At 46.2% G+C, this 12101-nt stretch overlaps 1 protein-coding gene across 2 annotated transcripts; it reads left to right on the top strand.

The window, feature by feature from the left end:
* Positions 1–12101, top strand: LOC306793350 (sine oculis-binding protein homolog). 2 transcript variants are annotated; one of them, XM_079290936.1, is made up of 7 exons: positions 1–293; positions 2934–3063; positions 3373–3567; positions 4186–4337; positions 5655–5750; positions 5926–7797; positions 9873–12101. In XM_079290936.1, the coding sequence occupies exons 1-6, from the start codon at positions 201–203 to the stop codon at positions 7786–7788; spliced, it is 2529 nt and encodes an 842-aa protein (XP_079147062.1). In that variant the 5' UTR covers positions 1–200; the 3' UTR covers positions 7789–7797; positions 9873–12101. The 2 variants fall into 2 exon arrangements, with proteins under 2 accessions (XP_079147062.1, XP_079147061.1); XM_079290935.1 differs by having other exon boundaries at positions 5905–7797.

Below are 12101 nucleotides of genomic sequence, written 5' to 3'. Positions count from 1 at the left end.
CGGAGGAGCCTCCAGCCCGGAGCGCACGCATGTTCAGTTGACTTGAATGGTGTGAAGCCCCAGATGAGGGACTCAGGCGTCCGGGCATGACAGCGGCTGTCACCGGGAGTGACAGCTTTCATTCTGAGCTACTCTGCTAAAAAAAAACCTGCAGCTGACAACCAACAGTGATCCAGGTCGGATCCAGCCCGACCAGGACTATGCCAGAGATGGAGAAGGGGAGACCACCGGAAAATAAGCGCAGCAGGAAACCTGCTCACCCCGTAAAGCGAGAGATCAACCAGGAGATGAAGGTGAGAGTGAATTTGTGTGTCACTGTAGTTTTTATCAAGTGAGACGTGTTATTGACCGAGTGATAACTTCTGTACGCGCACAACGTCTTCCGACGCAGGGCAGTCAGAGAGAGAGAGAGAGAGAGAGAGAGAGAGAGAGAGAGAGAGAGAGAGAGAGAGAGAGAGAGAGAGAGAGAGAGGCAACTGTGCACAGATCAATGCCGGGAGTAATCAGACACACTGTAGTGATTGTGTTCTGTGAATGATCTCCTTATTCACACAATCAGACGTCATGAAGATCCTTTTGTGACATATTTAGAAAAGTCACAGGGATCTTCCAAGTGTGCAACCCTTGGAGTACAATAGCAAATCATACCATATGGATATAAACTCAAAATGTCACACACATAGATACGGGGCGTTTTAATTATGTTCTCAGTGAATAAGAGTATAGGTTGGCCTTTGCCTAGGGACGCCATGTCGGGCCAGCTGTGGCAGGACGCACAAACCATAATGTCTAGCGGAGATCCAGATGTGCGTCACCTCTTCCCAGCTCTTGCGGTGCGCACACTTGCTTGCACCACAGAGGATTGCCTTTATGCCTTCCAAAAGAGAGAGGGAATGTATATCATTGAAATAGCCAATGCCCTACAGGAAAAACACTGAAGTGTTATCACATCATTTTAACAGATGGACATTTCACACCAAAATAAAGTTTCTATTCAGAGATCATTTTCAAAAGGTAATGGCCCTTAAGAATCTCTCCTGTTTCTTGCTCTAAAGGACAGTCACGGTTAAATAACAGCAACAGACATGATTCCCTCCCACCATTATTACTACATGGAAACTAATCCATGGATTGTCTGCTTTGTTTGGGTTTGGACAGAGGCTATTTGAGAGTGTTGACTGTGGTGGTAAGGGATATCTGAAGCTCCTTCAAGCAGGAGGTCAGAAATCTAAAAAGACAAGCAAGTTGTTTCAGGGGGGGGAGGAGAGTCTGGCCTTTCGTGAGAGAGGAAATGTGCTCTTTTTGTGTAAGTGGTTTGGATTGTGGCGTTTGATATCCAGGGGAGGTGTAGTGTTACAACTTAACTAATTTTAATCAAAACATGTGACATGCTATCCCTGCTTGATGTGAGCCTGCCTGGGCTGAATCTCAGGGTCGGCCCCGGTTTGTTGCCTTTGGCTGCAGCTCTCTCTCTCTCTGTGGTTTGGGACATGGCTTGTCACTCTCACAAAGCAGATGTTTGTCTGAACTGCCAAAAAGAAACAAAAACAACATTGTGGGAAGTGGAGGGGTTGGTGAAAAAAAGAAAAATAGCCCGTCTTTCATTAACAGCAAAACAGAAAGAGCAAATCTGCGCATAGTGGAGCAAATGTCCAAATTAGATGTGATGTGAAACATACAAGACTTCAATTGTAAGGTAAAACCATTGCCCACCATTTGAAATCAGTCAAATGATAAAAGGGCGAGGTAAGGGTGAGAAAAAAATAGACAGACAGGAAGGCAGGCAATCTGATTTCTAGCTCAGCTGAAGTCCAGCCTCGTGTTGTCTCTGTAATACATCTGTTTCAACACCACATTCGGACCTACTCCCTCCACGTCAGCCCCCGAGCGCAGCACCAGACACCGGATACTTAACTTTAATCATCGTTAGGCATATTTAGCTGGATATGATACCACTGCTTGCACTCACCCACACACTCTCCCATACACACACGTAGAAAGTGAGCAAGCAAGGGAGAGATCCATTTCTCTGAGGCCCTAGAGCAGAGCAGAGGTCGGAGTGAGGAAAGCAGGGGAAAGAATGTGCAGCCAGTACCACAGCACTACAACACCACCACAGCAGACTGGCTGCGCTGGAAAAGGGTGAAACCTGAGAGGCAGCGCTGTGTCGGGTGTCAGGGCTGGAAGGTGCTGGGGTGGAGGGGAGGATGGTGAAGATGGGAGGGGGGGGCAGAGGAGAGAAAGAGAGTCAAGGGGAGGGACAGGGAAAGCTGGGGAGAAGAGAGAGCGAGAGTGGTGGACACTGGAGGGAGACGAAGGGAGAGGAGTGGGGCATTTCCGAGAACCGTGGGACCTCGCTGTGGTGTAGGGTGTCCCGCTCTGATTTCTGCCCGTTCCGGATCAGGTTTCTCCTCCAATCCGGTTCTCCAAAAACCACAGAGAGAGGTGGGTGGATAAAGAGAGAAACCTTTGTGGTTTTTTTTTTTTTTCATCTGGTCGTAATAAAAATAAAAAAAAGGGAGACCATACACCCCATCTGTGGGGAACAGTTTTCTTTTCTCCCTCTTTTTCCAATTAAAAGAGATAAACAAAGGATGATTCATAGATTTCACACTGGTGTTAGGTTTTAAACCTTTCCGTCTCAGATTTAGCAAGAGTAAACAACTTGAATATATCATGGAAAAAGCGTCATACTGTACTCCACTGTGCCCATATTTGTTTCCCCAACTGGGCAGAGGCTGAGAAAATAATCCCTTGCATTGATTCAGAGTAGGAAGGTCTGATTATGTTTAACATAGGATAAAAAGTTCCACTAACAACTCTAAGATGTACGGTCACAATTTCCCATTTGCAGGCAGGCTCAGGGTCCGTTACCCTATCCCTTTACTTAGAAGGTTAATCAGGGATTTATTTTCCTCTTTTTCCTCATACAGACGTTTGCAGAAAGCACCATGAACGAGCTGCTGGGATGGTACGGCTACGACAAGGTAGACCTCAGAGACTCGGAGGCCAACGAGATCAGAAACTACAGAGAGAGACGTCAGCACGTGTCTGTGCTAAAAGGTGAGGGCAGCTGTCGACTGTTCACTGTTAGTGTATATTCGAAAAGACTCCTCTGTTCTAACAGGTTCTGCAGGTTTCAGTGCAGACATTGAGTCACTGTTCATATTTGGAAGGCATACTCTCCTCTAGTTACAACGTCTCAAGTTTCATCCATTTAGATACATCTATTGTTTCTCAACACGACTGTACTAATAATCTGTGTTGGCCAGTGTTATGAGTGCAAAGGTTATTACAGTATAATTTAAGCGATACTATGCTATTCTTTTACATGAAACATCATGAGCATTCAACTGTGATTATGTCTTTCAGAGAACTCATTGCCAAAACCCAAGAGCCTGGACACCCAAGTCGGTCACTCGGTCCTCGCACTGAAAAGTGGAGAGAGAGAGTCCTCCAGTGTCCCCTCTTCTTCACCCTCCTCTTCCTCAACAAGTTCATCCCTAATCACCTCTAAGGAGCAGAAGACTGCCCCTGTAATTGTACCCCTTATAAAGCCATCAGCAGGTAATGGGCCTCCAAACTTTCCATTGAGTGTTATAATCATCATTTTATCTTATTGCAATGCTTCCCCCAGATTCAAACATAATCCATGACTTGTATTATGTTTACATGTTAAAAGTCAGAGTGCAGGTTCAACAATGTGTATCGGTTTGAGGAATAGCTTCATGGGTCCTGAGGATTCATAGAAGTCATGACAGTCAAAATGATTCCTTTTTTTCATCTATCGTCCATCCAGTGACTCATACTGTTACAAAAAAAAATAGTAATACCTGAATTCATCCGTTGAGTTTTCAGTCAAGTTATTATTGCTGTATGTAAAAAACAATTCTGTGAGATTCCACTCTGAGATAAATTGAGTCAGCTCACTTTATCCGAATAAGTTGATGTGAAGCTCTGTGTTTGAGATGCTCTATGTCTCAAATGTTTATTCTTTGTCAGGGTCCGTATACCTTACGGACCGCACAAAGCAGTGGTGCTGATAATAAGGAATAACACGGGTGCAACAGGATCTCTTGCTCTCCTGAAATAATATTGGAACTGAGCTGTTTTAGAAAAGCTGGTTAGTGAGACTTTTGCAAGCTCATTAATTCCTCAAACTTTTTTTCTGCTTTTCCCCTGTAGTGGAAGATGTACAGAATGTGCAGATAGTGTGCGTTTGGTGCCAGAAGGAAGGAGTAAAACCTTACTCTCTATGTATGGGTTCAGAGCTCAAGAGCTTCTGCAGTGAGAAGTGTTTTGCCGCCTGCAGACGGGCCTACTTCAAACGCAATAAGGTAAGCTTTCAACTAAAAATGCATAAAATACATATCAGCATCACTGTTCGGTGGTCATAAACATTTAGGTGGGACTTGTTGTACCTTGTTGGTGAGATGTTGGAAATCCCAGTATCTTTATTGTGAATTATCTGTAGATCTACTTTTATGTTTTTGAATGTTGTGTGCAGTAGATTGTCACACATAAATGCACTCACACATACAAGTACTTTATATGGTCAGAGTTTGTGCCATGGGTGTCACTCTCCATACACAGGAGACCCAGGCATCAAGTGTTTTCTGGCAGGTAAACAGACCTTCAGAAACAGATACTCCTGATCTTGCGAGGTCATAACTGATGGATTCATTTACAGGAATTTTAAAAGGGAGGATCTGTGAGAACACACTGTAGTTATTATGGAGGACCCAGTATAGGAATGGACGTAGTGAGGTCAAAGTTTGTAGGGGACACTTAGTATCAGTTTTCGCATTAATGGAGGAGGGGCTGGCTATTAAGTGGCTTTGGTCTGGAGGACAGGAAAGCTACAACTCTAACCGCTCTAATGCCCTTTGCCGTGATTTTTCACTTTCCATTACGACATGGATATACCCTCTTTAGAGGTGCGGTGTGACAAGCAGCTATATCTCATTTCACCCTTACTGTTGTTTATACTGTGGTAGGTTCATTCACACGGCAACAGAGACAAAAAGGAGGGCTGAACGGACTCTGTGCAACAAGCCCTCCACTTCTTTGGAGGCGGGGAGAAAAGCATTGCCGTTGGCTTGTTGCTGCTTGTCTGAGAGGAAGGACAGGAGGCCTGGGGCAAGGTGTCCACTTTCAGTGCATACCTTACCTTCAGCTGCCTCATGTTTCGTAACTCAACACGACTCAATGGGTTACAGAGATGGGGGAGCACTCAGATCGGCAGCAGATCAGCTTACATGAATCAAGAGGAATTTCCTATATTAATACTGGCAAGGCCATTAATTATATGACAATACATCGCCTGCATTATCTCCATACTCGGTTGTAGAATCATATATATATCACAACACAGTGATTTCCCTTTGTTGACCTTTAGGGTTTGGTGGCATGCATGACGTTTAAACTGCTTCTAACTTTGATGACAAGGTGGTTTATTAGAAGCTATTTTCTACACTTTATATGTAAGAAGCTCAAATTTGATTCAATAACCACAGAATTGTTCTAGTGTAGCATATTGATTTGAAGCAACTGCTGCTTCATCATCATGAATTGGAGAGGGAATCCATCAAAAGTAGGATGAACTCAGGTCTGACAACCGTGGTTTATGTCACACTGTGGTTTTCCCCTGTCAGGCCAGAGATGAAGACCTCCATGGTGAAAGATCTCCTCAGCACCCCCATACAGAGGACTCGCCCAGACTGGTGTTAAAGATAAACAGCAATGTCAGAGTAAGAGGACACTATCAATGTATCTTTTGTTTTCCCATGTAAAGTACAATTCTAAACTGCTTTATATATGTAGCTTGCATTCTTCTTTCTCCCATGACTTTCTATTCATACAAAGTTTTTAGCTGGGATCAGTCACTGCAATAACCCTCCACAGTCTCTCTCCCCTGTGCCACAGGTATGTGATTGGTGCAAGCATGTCCGTCACACTAAAGAATACCTGGACTTCGGATCTGGCGAGGAACGACTCCAGTTCTGCAGCACCAAGTGTCTGAATCAGTACAAGATGGATGTTTTCTATCGGGAAGCCCGTGCAGCTCTCACCAGCTCCAGTCCAAGCAGAACCAGCCAGGAGGGGAGGGCGGACACCATTGTGGCCGGGCAAAAGCTACTCACTCCTGAGTCTTGGAGCAGCAGCAGCAGTGCAGGAGAAGCTCGTCATCGAAACCTTTCCCCTAGAGGGCTAACGCCAAACCATGGATCGTCAGAATCCACCTCCATGTCCCCCTCAGAGACATCCTCATCTAATTCCAAGATTCCTATCCCTGGGCTAAGGACCCTCGAGAGACCCATCCCTCACCCTGCTCTGGAGGTGTCCCCCCACCCTGCTCCCCTTCATCCTCCACCTCATCATCAGCCGGTACCTCAAATCCCCATGCCCTTCATCAGACCTCCTCTTCATGCTCAGGGCCTGAAAAGCCCCCTTGGCAACCTTCCCAGACACCCAGGCCCCCCTTCAAGCCCTATCCACAGACCTCCTCACTCTCCTCACCTGCAGCCCCCGCCCTCTTCCATGAATCCCCCTGGACTGATGCATCCCTTCCCAGGAGCCTACTTCCCTGGCTTGCACTGCCCTTCTCTGAACATGATGCATAGAGGTCCTGTCCCAATGCATCCCATCATGAACTATGGTATTCCTTCCTTTAGTCCTCTCCTGCCCCATCCCACCATCCTGGTGCCTTATCCCATTATTGTTCCAATTCCTATCCCTATACCCATTCCTATCCCCATTCCAGTCCCTTCTAAAGCAACCCCAGAAACTCCAAGTCACAGTGGTGTTATCCAGGCTGTACCAGAGGGGTTAGACAGGAGTAGATCCAGGGCTACAAGGCCGCCGACTCCAGGCATCCCTGAAGGGGACAGCAGATTGGTAGCCAACAAATTCGGTGGAACCTTGCCTCAATGTTACCCCTCACCATGTGACCCCAGCACAGATTGGGTTAAATTAGAGAGGCCATTCCCATCCCCAATATCCACACCCCACAGTGGAGCATCCTCCCCCAGAGCACAGTACAACAAATCCCCCTGCCCAGCCTCAGGGTCAGAAGGGCTGACAGACTATAAGCAGCAGCAGTCAGAGAGACAAGTCATACAAAGGGTTCTTCAAAGGACCCAAGTGAAGCCCAGTGCCAATGGAGTGGTGGACCTATCAGGGCTGGGAGAGTCAGAAACTGGGCAGGGTACCAGATCAGGGCTCCACAACATCATTAGACCCACTCCTCCTCTACCACAGTCCCCTTCACATGTCTACCATCAACAGGACTCCCACACTCCACCTTCACACAACCCACCCAGCCCCACAGGTAGCAGCCAGTCGTACGATGCTACACCCCCTGCCCTGAAATCTCAGGACCACAGTCCGAATGGGATGTCCTCACCACCGGCCCCTGCCAGTCCGGACTCCTCACCACCCCAGAGAGTACCAGCACCACCCACTGACCCTGCACTCAGTGAGCTGGAGGCCATCAAAGAGAACAAGTGCTCTGTCATTGGCCCAGTGCGGGTTGAGGTCCCAGTCAGTCAGTCAGAAGAGCCCTTAGCAGTTGTGGGGGAGGTAGGAGAGGACCCCCATGTCCCTGATGAGGACCATGCCTATGCTCTGCCCACAGCGCCAAAAACAGGTGGGACCACCACCCCGCTGCTCTTGCCCAAACTCAGAGACAAGGGTAGCCTTCGGAGCCCTGCTACTACGCCCAGTGCTGGAGACATGGAGCCGGCTCTGAAGAGGCGATGCCTACGGATCCGTGATCAGAATAAGTAGGGGATGGAGGTGAGAGATTATATTACAAGGCAAAGTATAGATAGCATTGCTTTTACTAGATGTCCTATCTGATATTACTGAGTTGTACATTGGAAGAAAGGAGAGAACTACTGTACCACGTTGTCTTACTCAACTATCCACAGAAGACTTGCCACAAGCAGTGGGATTTACTGCATTTCAGAGATTGTCAGGTACATACATTTGAGATGGGTGATGGGCAAGCTTAATAACAGGTCTCACAGTATGGCCGTGGTCACCAAACAGCATGGCGCCAATGAGAGAGAATCCCAGTAACCTGGCACTCCTCTGGGCTCTAAGGTTACAAACAGGGGAAGGAGGTGGGGGGCACAGACAGTGAGAGTCACTTTGAAAGGCAATCACTTCACCGCAACCTGACAGTCACAATGCTTTGTTTGCAATGCAGCCCGTTTTGTAGGATCACTTTTGCCGAGATATACGAGTATGTGTCTGTTTAAGAGGGAGGGAGAGATTTTTACATTTTTACGAATTAGCTAATGCATCCAGAGCAGATTGCAATGCATGAGAAGGTGGTAGGTGAAGGACAAATGGCTGCTGCTTTATCAAAATCGTGAGCTTGAGGCTATGGGATGCTCTGTCCAACCTGACACCCAGACAGAGAGACAGATCAAGTGAGGTTGATTAACTGTAACCCCAAAGCCAAACTCTAGCTTCTTGTAGTATGAACGGTGAGGCAGAGCAGGCATGTTGCTGAGGTCACTGTAGAGACAGAGGTGATTGTCAGGCAGACTATAAGGCGCTGTGAATATGAGAGCCAGCCCTCAGCTGTGACCGAGCTCTAGGGCTTCACTAAAAAAGAGTGTTTCGATTACGCATGTCATAATGACACCCTGTTCTGGCTTCGGCTCGTCTCGGCCCGAGTGCACTCCCCTCTCTCCCCTTTCAATCCTTTTCCTTCTCTTCATTCACCACCGCTGTCCCCTGCCAACCAGATGGTGATGTTAGAGTACAGCAGAAAATCCTCTTTACTTTTGACCAATCAAAGGGCCTCTTGATTTCACTTGCCCAATTAGTCCAAATGGCTGTAACACCACCCGTAGTCCATGTCCGCTGATATCTTGCCATTTCGAGATCCTGTTACCACCTTACTTTATGTCCTGAGATTAATCTGCTGATATTACAGAGATGGTTTAGATTTCAACTGGCCTGATTTTCTCTCCATTTTTTGCTCCTAAGCGTAATAATTCAGTTTGAAAATGATGGCTGATGAAAGAGAAGGCACAACATAAACCTGTTTCTTATACCGCAGATGTTTTAGTTACAAGATTCCGTTTCACACAATGAGTTCCCACTTTAACTCTTTGTCAGTTGTTGTGGTGTCATGCGTCCCCTTAGTAACCAATACATATGAAATCACAGCATGCTGCTTGTGTCGTGCAGACGAATTTATGGCCCTGCGTTGTGTGTAATGGGAGCTGGCTGGCGTATGCGAATGACTTTAGCTCGCCACCTCTATGCTATGAGCCGAACATTGCTGTCCTGTTCCATTGTCTCCACTGCTAAAAGTCTTTACAACCATATCCCACTCTGACAGAATCAGCAGCCAATGGGAGGATTTCACCTTTGGAAACAGCCCGTTTTTTCGTCTCAGTTTTCCTTGTCTTTATTTGGGATATTTTATAGCCCCGTGTAATCCGATCCCACCACATGGGTATTCGCTGAGCGTTTGAAACTAAAACGCAATGGGACAGAGGGAGTACAGAACCCTGGTTTGGCTCTTACATGAGAGTGTGTGTGAGTCTGTTTACGTTTAATACGTGTGTGTTTGAATGAAAGTCTGTGTTAGTGTGTGAGAGAGAAAGAGGCCAGATGTTCTTGGTTTGATTGTGCCCCATATGACAGTTATCTGAGTGTTGACGCGACTAAAAGCCTCATTCTGAGTGTTCATTTAGAATAGGTGGATTAAGGAATGAGTGTCCAGAGCAGGAGAGGTTGATATATGATATCCTAGAAATGGAAATTAGAATCAGCAGAGAATCTATAACATCTCACCACTTTTTCGTCTTCTCTCTTCTTTTTTTTTTGTTGCTGAACCTAATGAACAGACGCCCTGTTTAACACTGTATGGCGGTGCCAGATTCAGTGCCACGCCCTCTTGTGGACAACGCCAGTGCTCACAACCTCCAGCCTGTCCCTCAGCCTGTCAGCCCACCAGAGTGTTGCTCTGCCTGTAGACCAGCAGGGTGCCAACCCAGGAAGCAGTCCAGATGGCCATATTACCACAAGTCACCGTGGGGGAAGAACACAACACAGTCACACATTTTGTCTTGGACCAAAGAGTTTTGCTGGCTAGTGTGTTATGTTGTGTTCAGTGAGCGCTCAGATCTTCTCCCTGTCTGACATTGCCCTCAAGTGTGTCTCTGTGTGTGTATTGTGTTGCTGCCCAGATGCGCTCCTCTTCCTCCTCCTCCTCCTCCTCCTCCTCTCCTTGCTCCAAACAGAAGACAGGGCTCTGATCAGCCTTGTGTGGTCTTCTCAGATGGAGCCTGAACATGATCTCTTTCCAGGGGAAACGGTTTGTTTTCCCTGCCCGGCTTGCACAAAGAGCCACATTGTTCCTCTCCCCATATCCCACGCTGACTCCCCACTCCAGGTTTTGGGTTACCTGGCCGACGGGGGTTCAGACTTCAGGAGCTTTTTTATTTTTTTGACCGACAGCCAGGAATATGGTCTACCCTTCTCCACCTCGCCGCCCAATCTAAATACGTTACACTTTAACATATTTCTGAGGCTCGATTCTTCACAACTGATTGCCTGTGATTCCCTACTCTGCTCACTTCCTTCAAGGGAGGAGAGAAATTCTGCTGAGGTTAAAACTTTATCATCGGGCAGTTTATACACTGTGTGGAGAGAGCCTGGCTAGGCTGTTAAGACAGACAACTGAGCAGAATAACTCAATCTCTGAGGAGAAAGGACACATAGTAGCTGAGATGGTCTGTGAACGTCCTGATGTCGTTGGTCCCTCACCTTTCACTTGATCTGCCAAAACTTTGATAGAATATCAGAATTTGAATCGCTTTTAGCACCAAGTGCCATGTATGTTTAAAACCCTGAACATTCATGCCTCATGACAGTTTAAAACAGATTTTGTTTTTGTCACTGGTTCTGATCAGACAATTCTAAGAATCAGGCTGGTAATATTACCAAATGTGGTATTATACTCAACCATCAAATGCTGTAGTATGCAGCGATCAGTATTACAGTTCCCGCTGTTGGGGATGAGATTTGATCCAGATAGATCACTTCGAGGCTTTGTCAACACTTGTCCCATTGTAAAATTTCAGTTTTTCTTGTTGGGCTCTAAACAGATACTATTTGATGTTATATTAACTTATGGATGATGCATCTGTAGATTTTCACGAAAAAAGTTCTATATTTCTTCATGTTTTTTCCTTGATGATTGTATTTTGTGAGTGCGGAAGCTCTTAAATGCCCCTTTTCTTTGTGTTTATATACTGTAGCCCCACTAGAGAGCAGTGTTTGCCTTCTTAACTTTGCACCTGCCCTTAGTTGACAAGAAAGCACCAGGAGACCCATATGAGTACACAGCACATAACACTGCACTCAGTGCCAGCTGAATGATACCCAATGCCAAGTATATATCTTTTCCACCACATCTTGCTGCCATTATTTTCTCTTTACCCACCATTACAGCATGTGTCAAGAAGACTCAGAGTGCCCTTCAAAGCCTCTTCTCAATGAAGAGTTCAACAGTCCCCTGGGATAAGTAGTCGTCATGGCCTACTCCTAGAATAACTCCAAATGTGACCCACCCCTGCCATCATTCCAAAACTCAGTTTGTGTGCGTGTGTGTGTATGCCTACGGCAGCAACACATTTCCCCCACTCATTCCAGCCTACATCTTCACCACAGGTCATGCCATTATGTTAGTGTCATCCTCGGCTGGCCAGGGGACTTTGGCAGTGATGACATCACTCCATGCAAATAGCTGCGGTGTCAACAAGTGCTCCTCTACTCTGACGCTGGAGGCCAATAAAGACATTGTTAAAGACTGACGTTGTTGGTTGTATTGCACATTTTAATCATTGCCATTTCTGACCTGATACAGTTTGTGTGTTAATCCAATGTTTGGACAAAAAAAATATTATTTTCAGAGAATCATTGGTACTACTTTCTGACCTCCCCTGTCAAACATTTAGCCCACTGTCTGAATAGATTATTCACAGATTGTTTGTATTTGAATATTGATTCAGTAACCGAGAGCTTTGGTGGAGACCTCTTTGTAAAGTAAAATAAATAAAAGTTATTCTAAG

The sequence above is a fragment of the Melanostigma gelatinosum genome (genome assembly GCF_949748355.1).
Source record: "Melanostigma gelatinosum genome assembly, chromosome: 19".
Taxonomy (NCBI): Eukaryota; Metazoa; Chordata; class Actinopteri; order Perciformes; family Zoarcidae; genus Melanostigma; species Melanostigma gelatinosum.
This window is presented reverse-complemented; position numbering and strand designations above follow the sequence as displayed.

What these genes read in the sequence shown, in the direction of transcription:
- LOC306793350 (XM_079290935.1), top strand. Translation starts at nt 201, where the DNA reads ATGCCAGAGATGGAGAAGGGGAGACCACCGGAAAATAAGCGCAGCAGG. An exon ending in AGATCAACCAGGAGATGAAG is followed by an intron (nt 294 to 2,933) that starts GTGAGAGTGAAT and finishes TTCCTCATACAG; the next exon opens with ACGTTTGCAGAAAGCACCAT. An exon ending in GCACGTGTCTGTGCTAAAAG is followed by an intron (nt 3,064 to 3,372) that starts GTGAGGGCAGCT and finishes TATGTCTTTCAG; the next exon opens with AGAACTCATTGCCAAAACCC.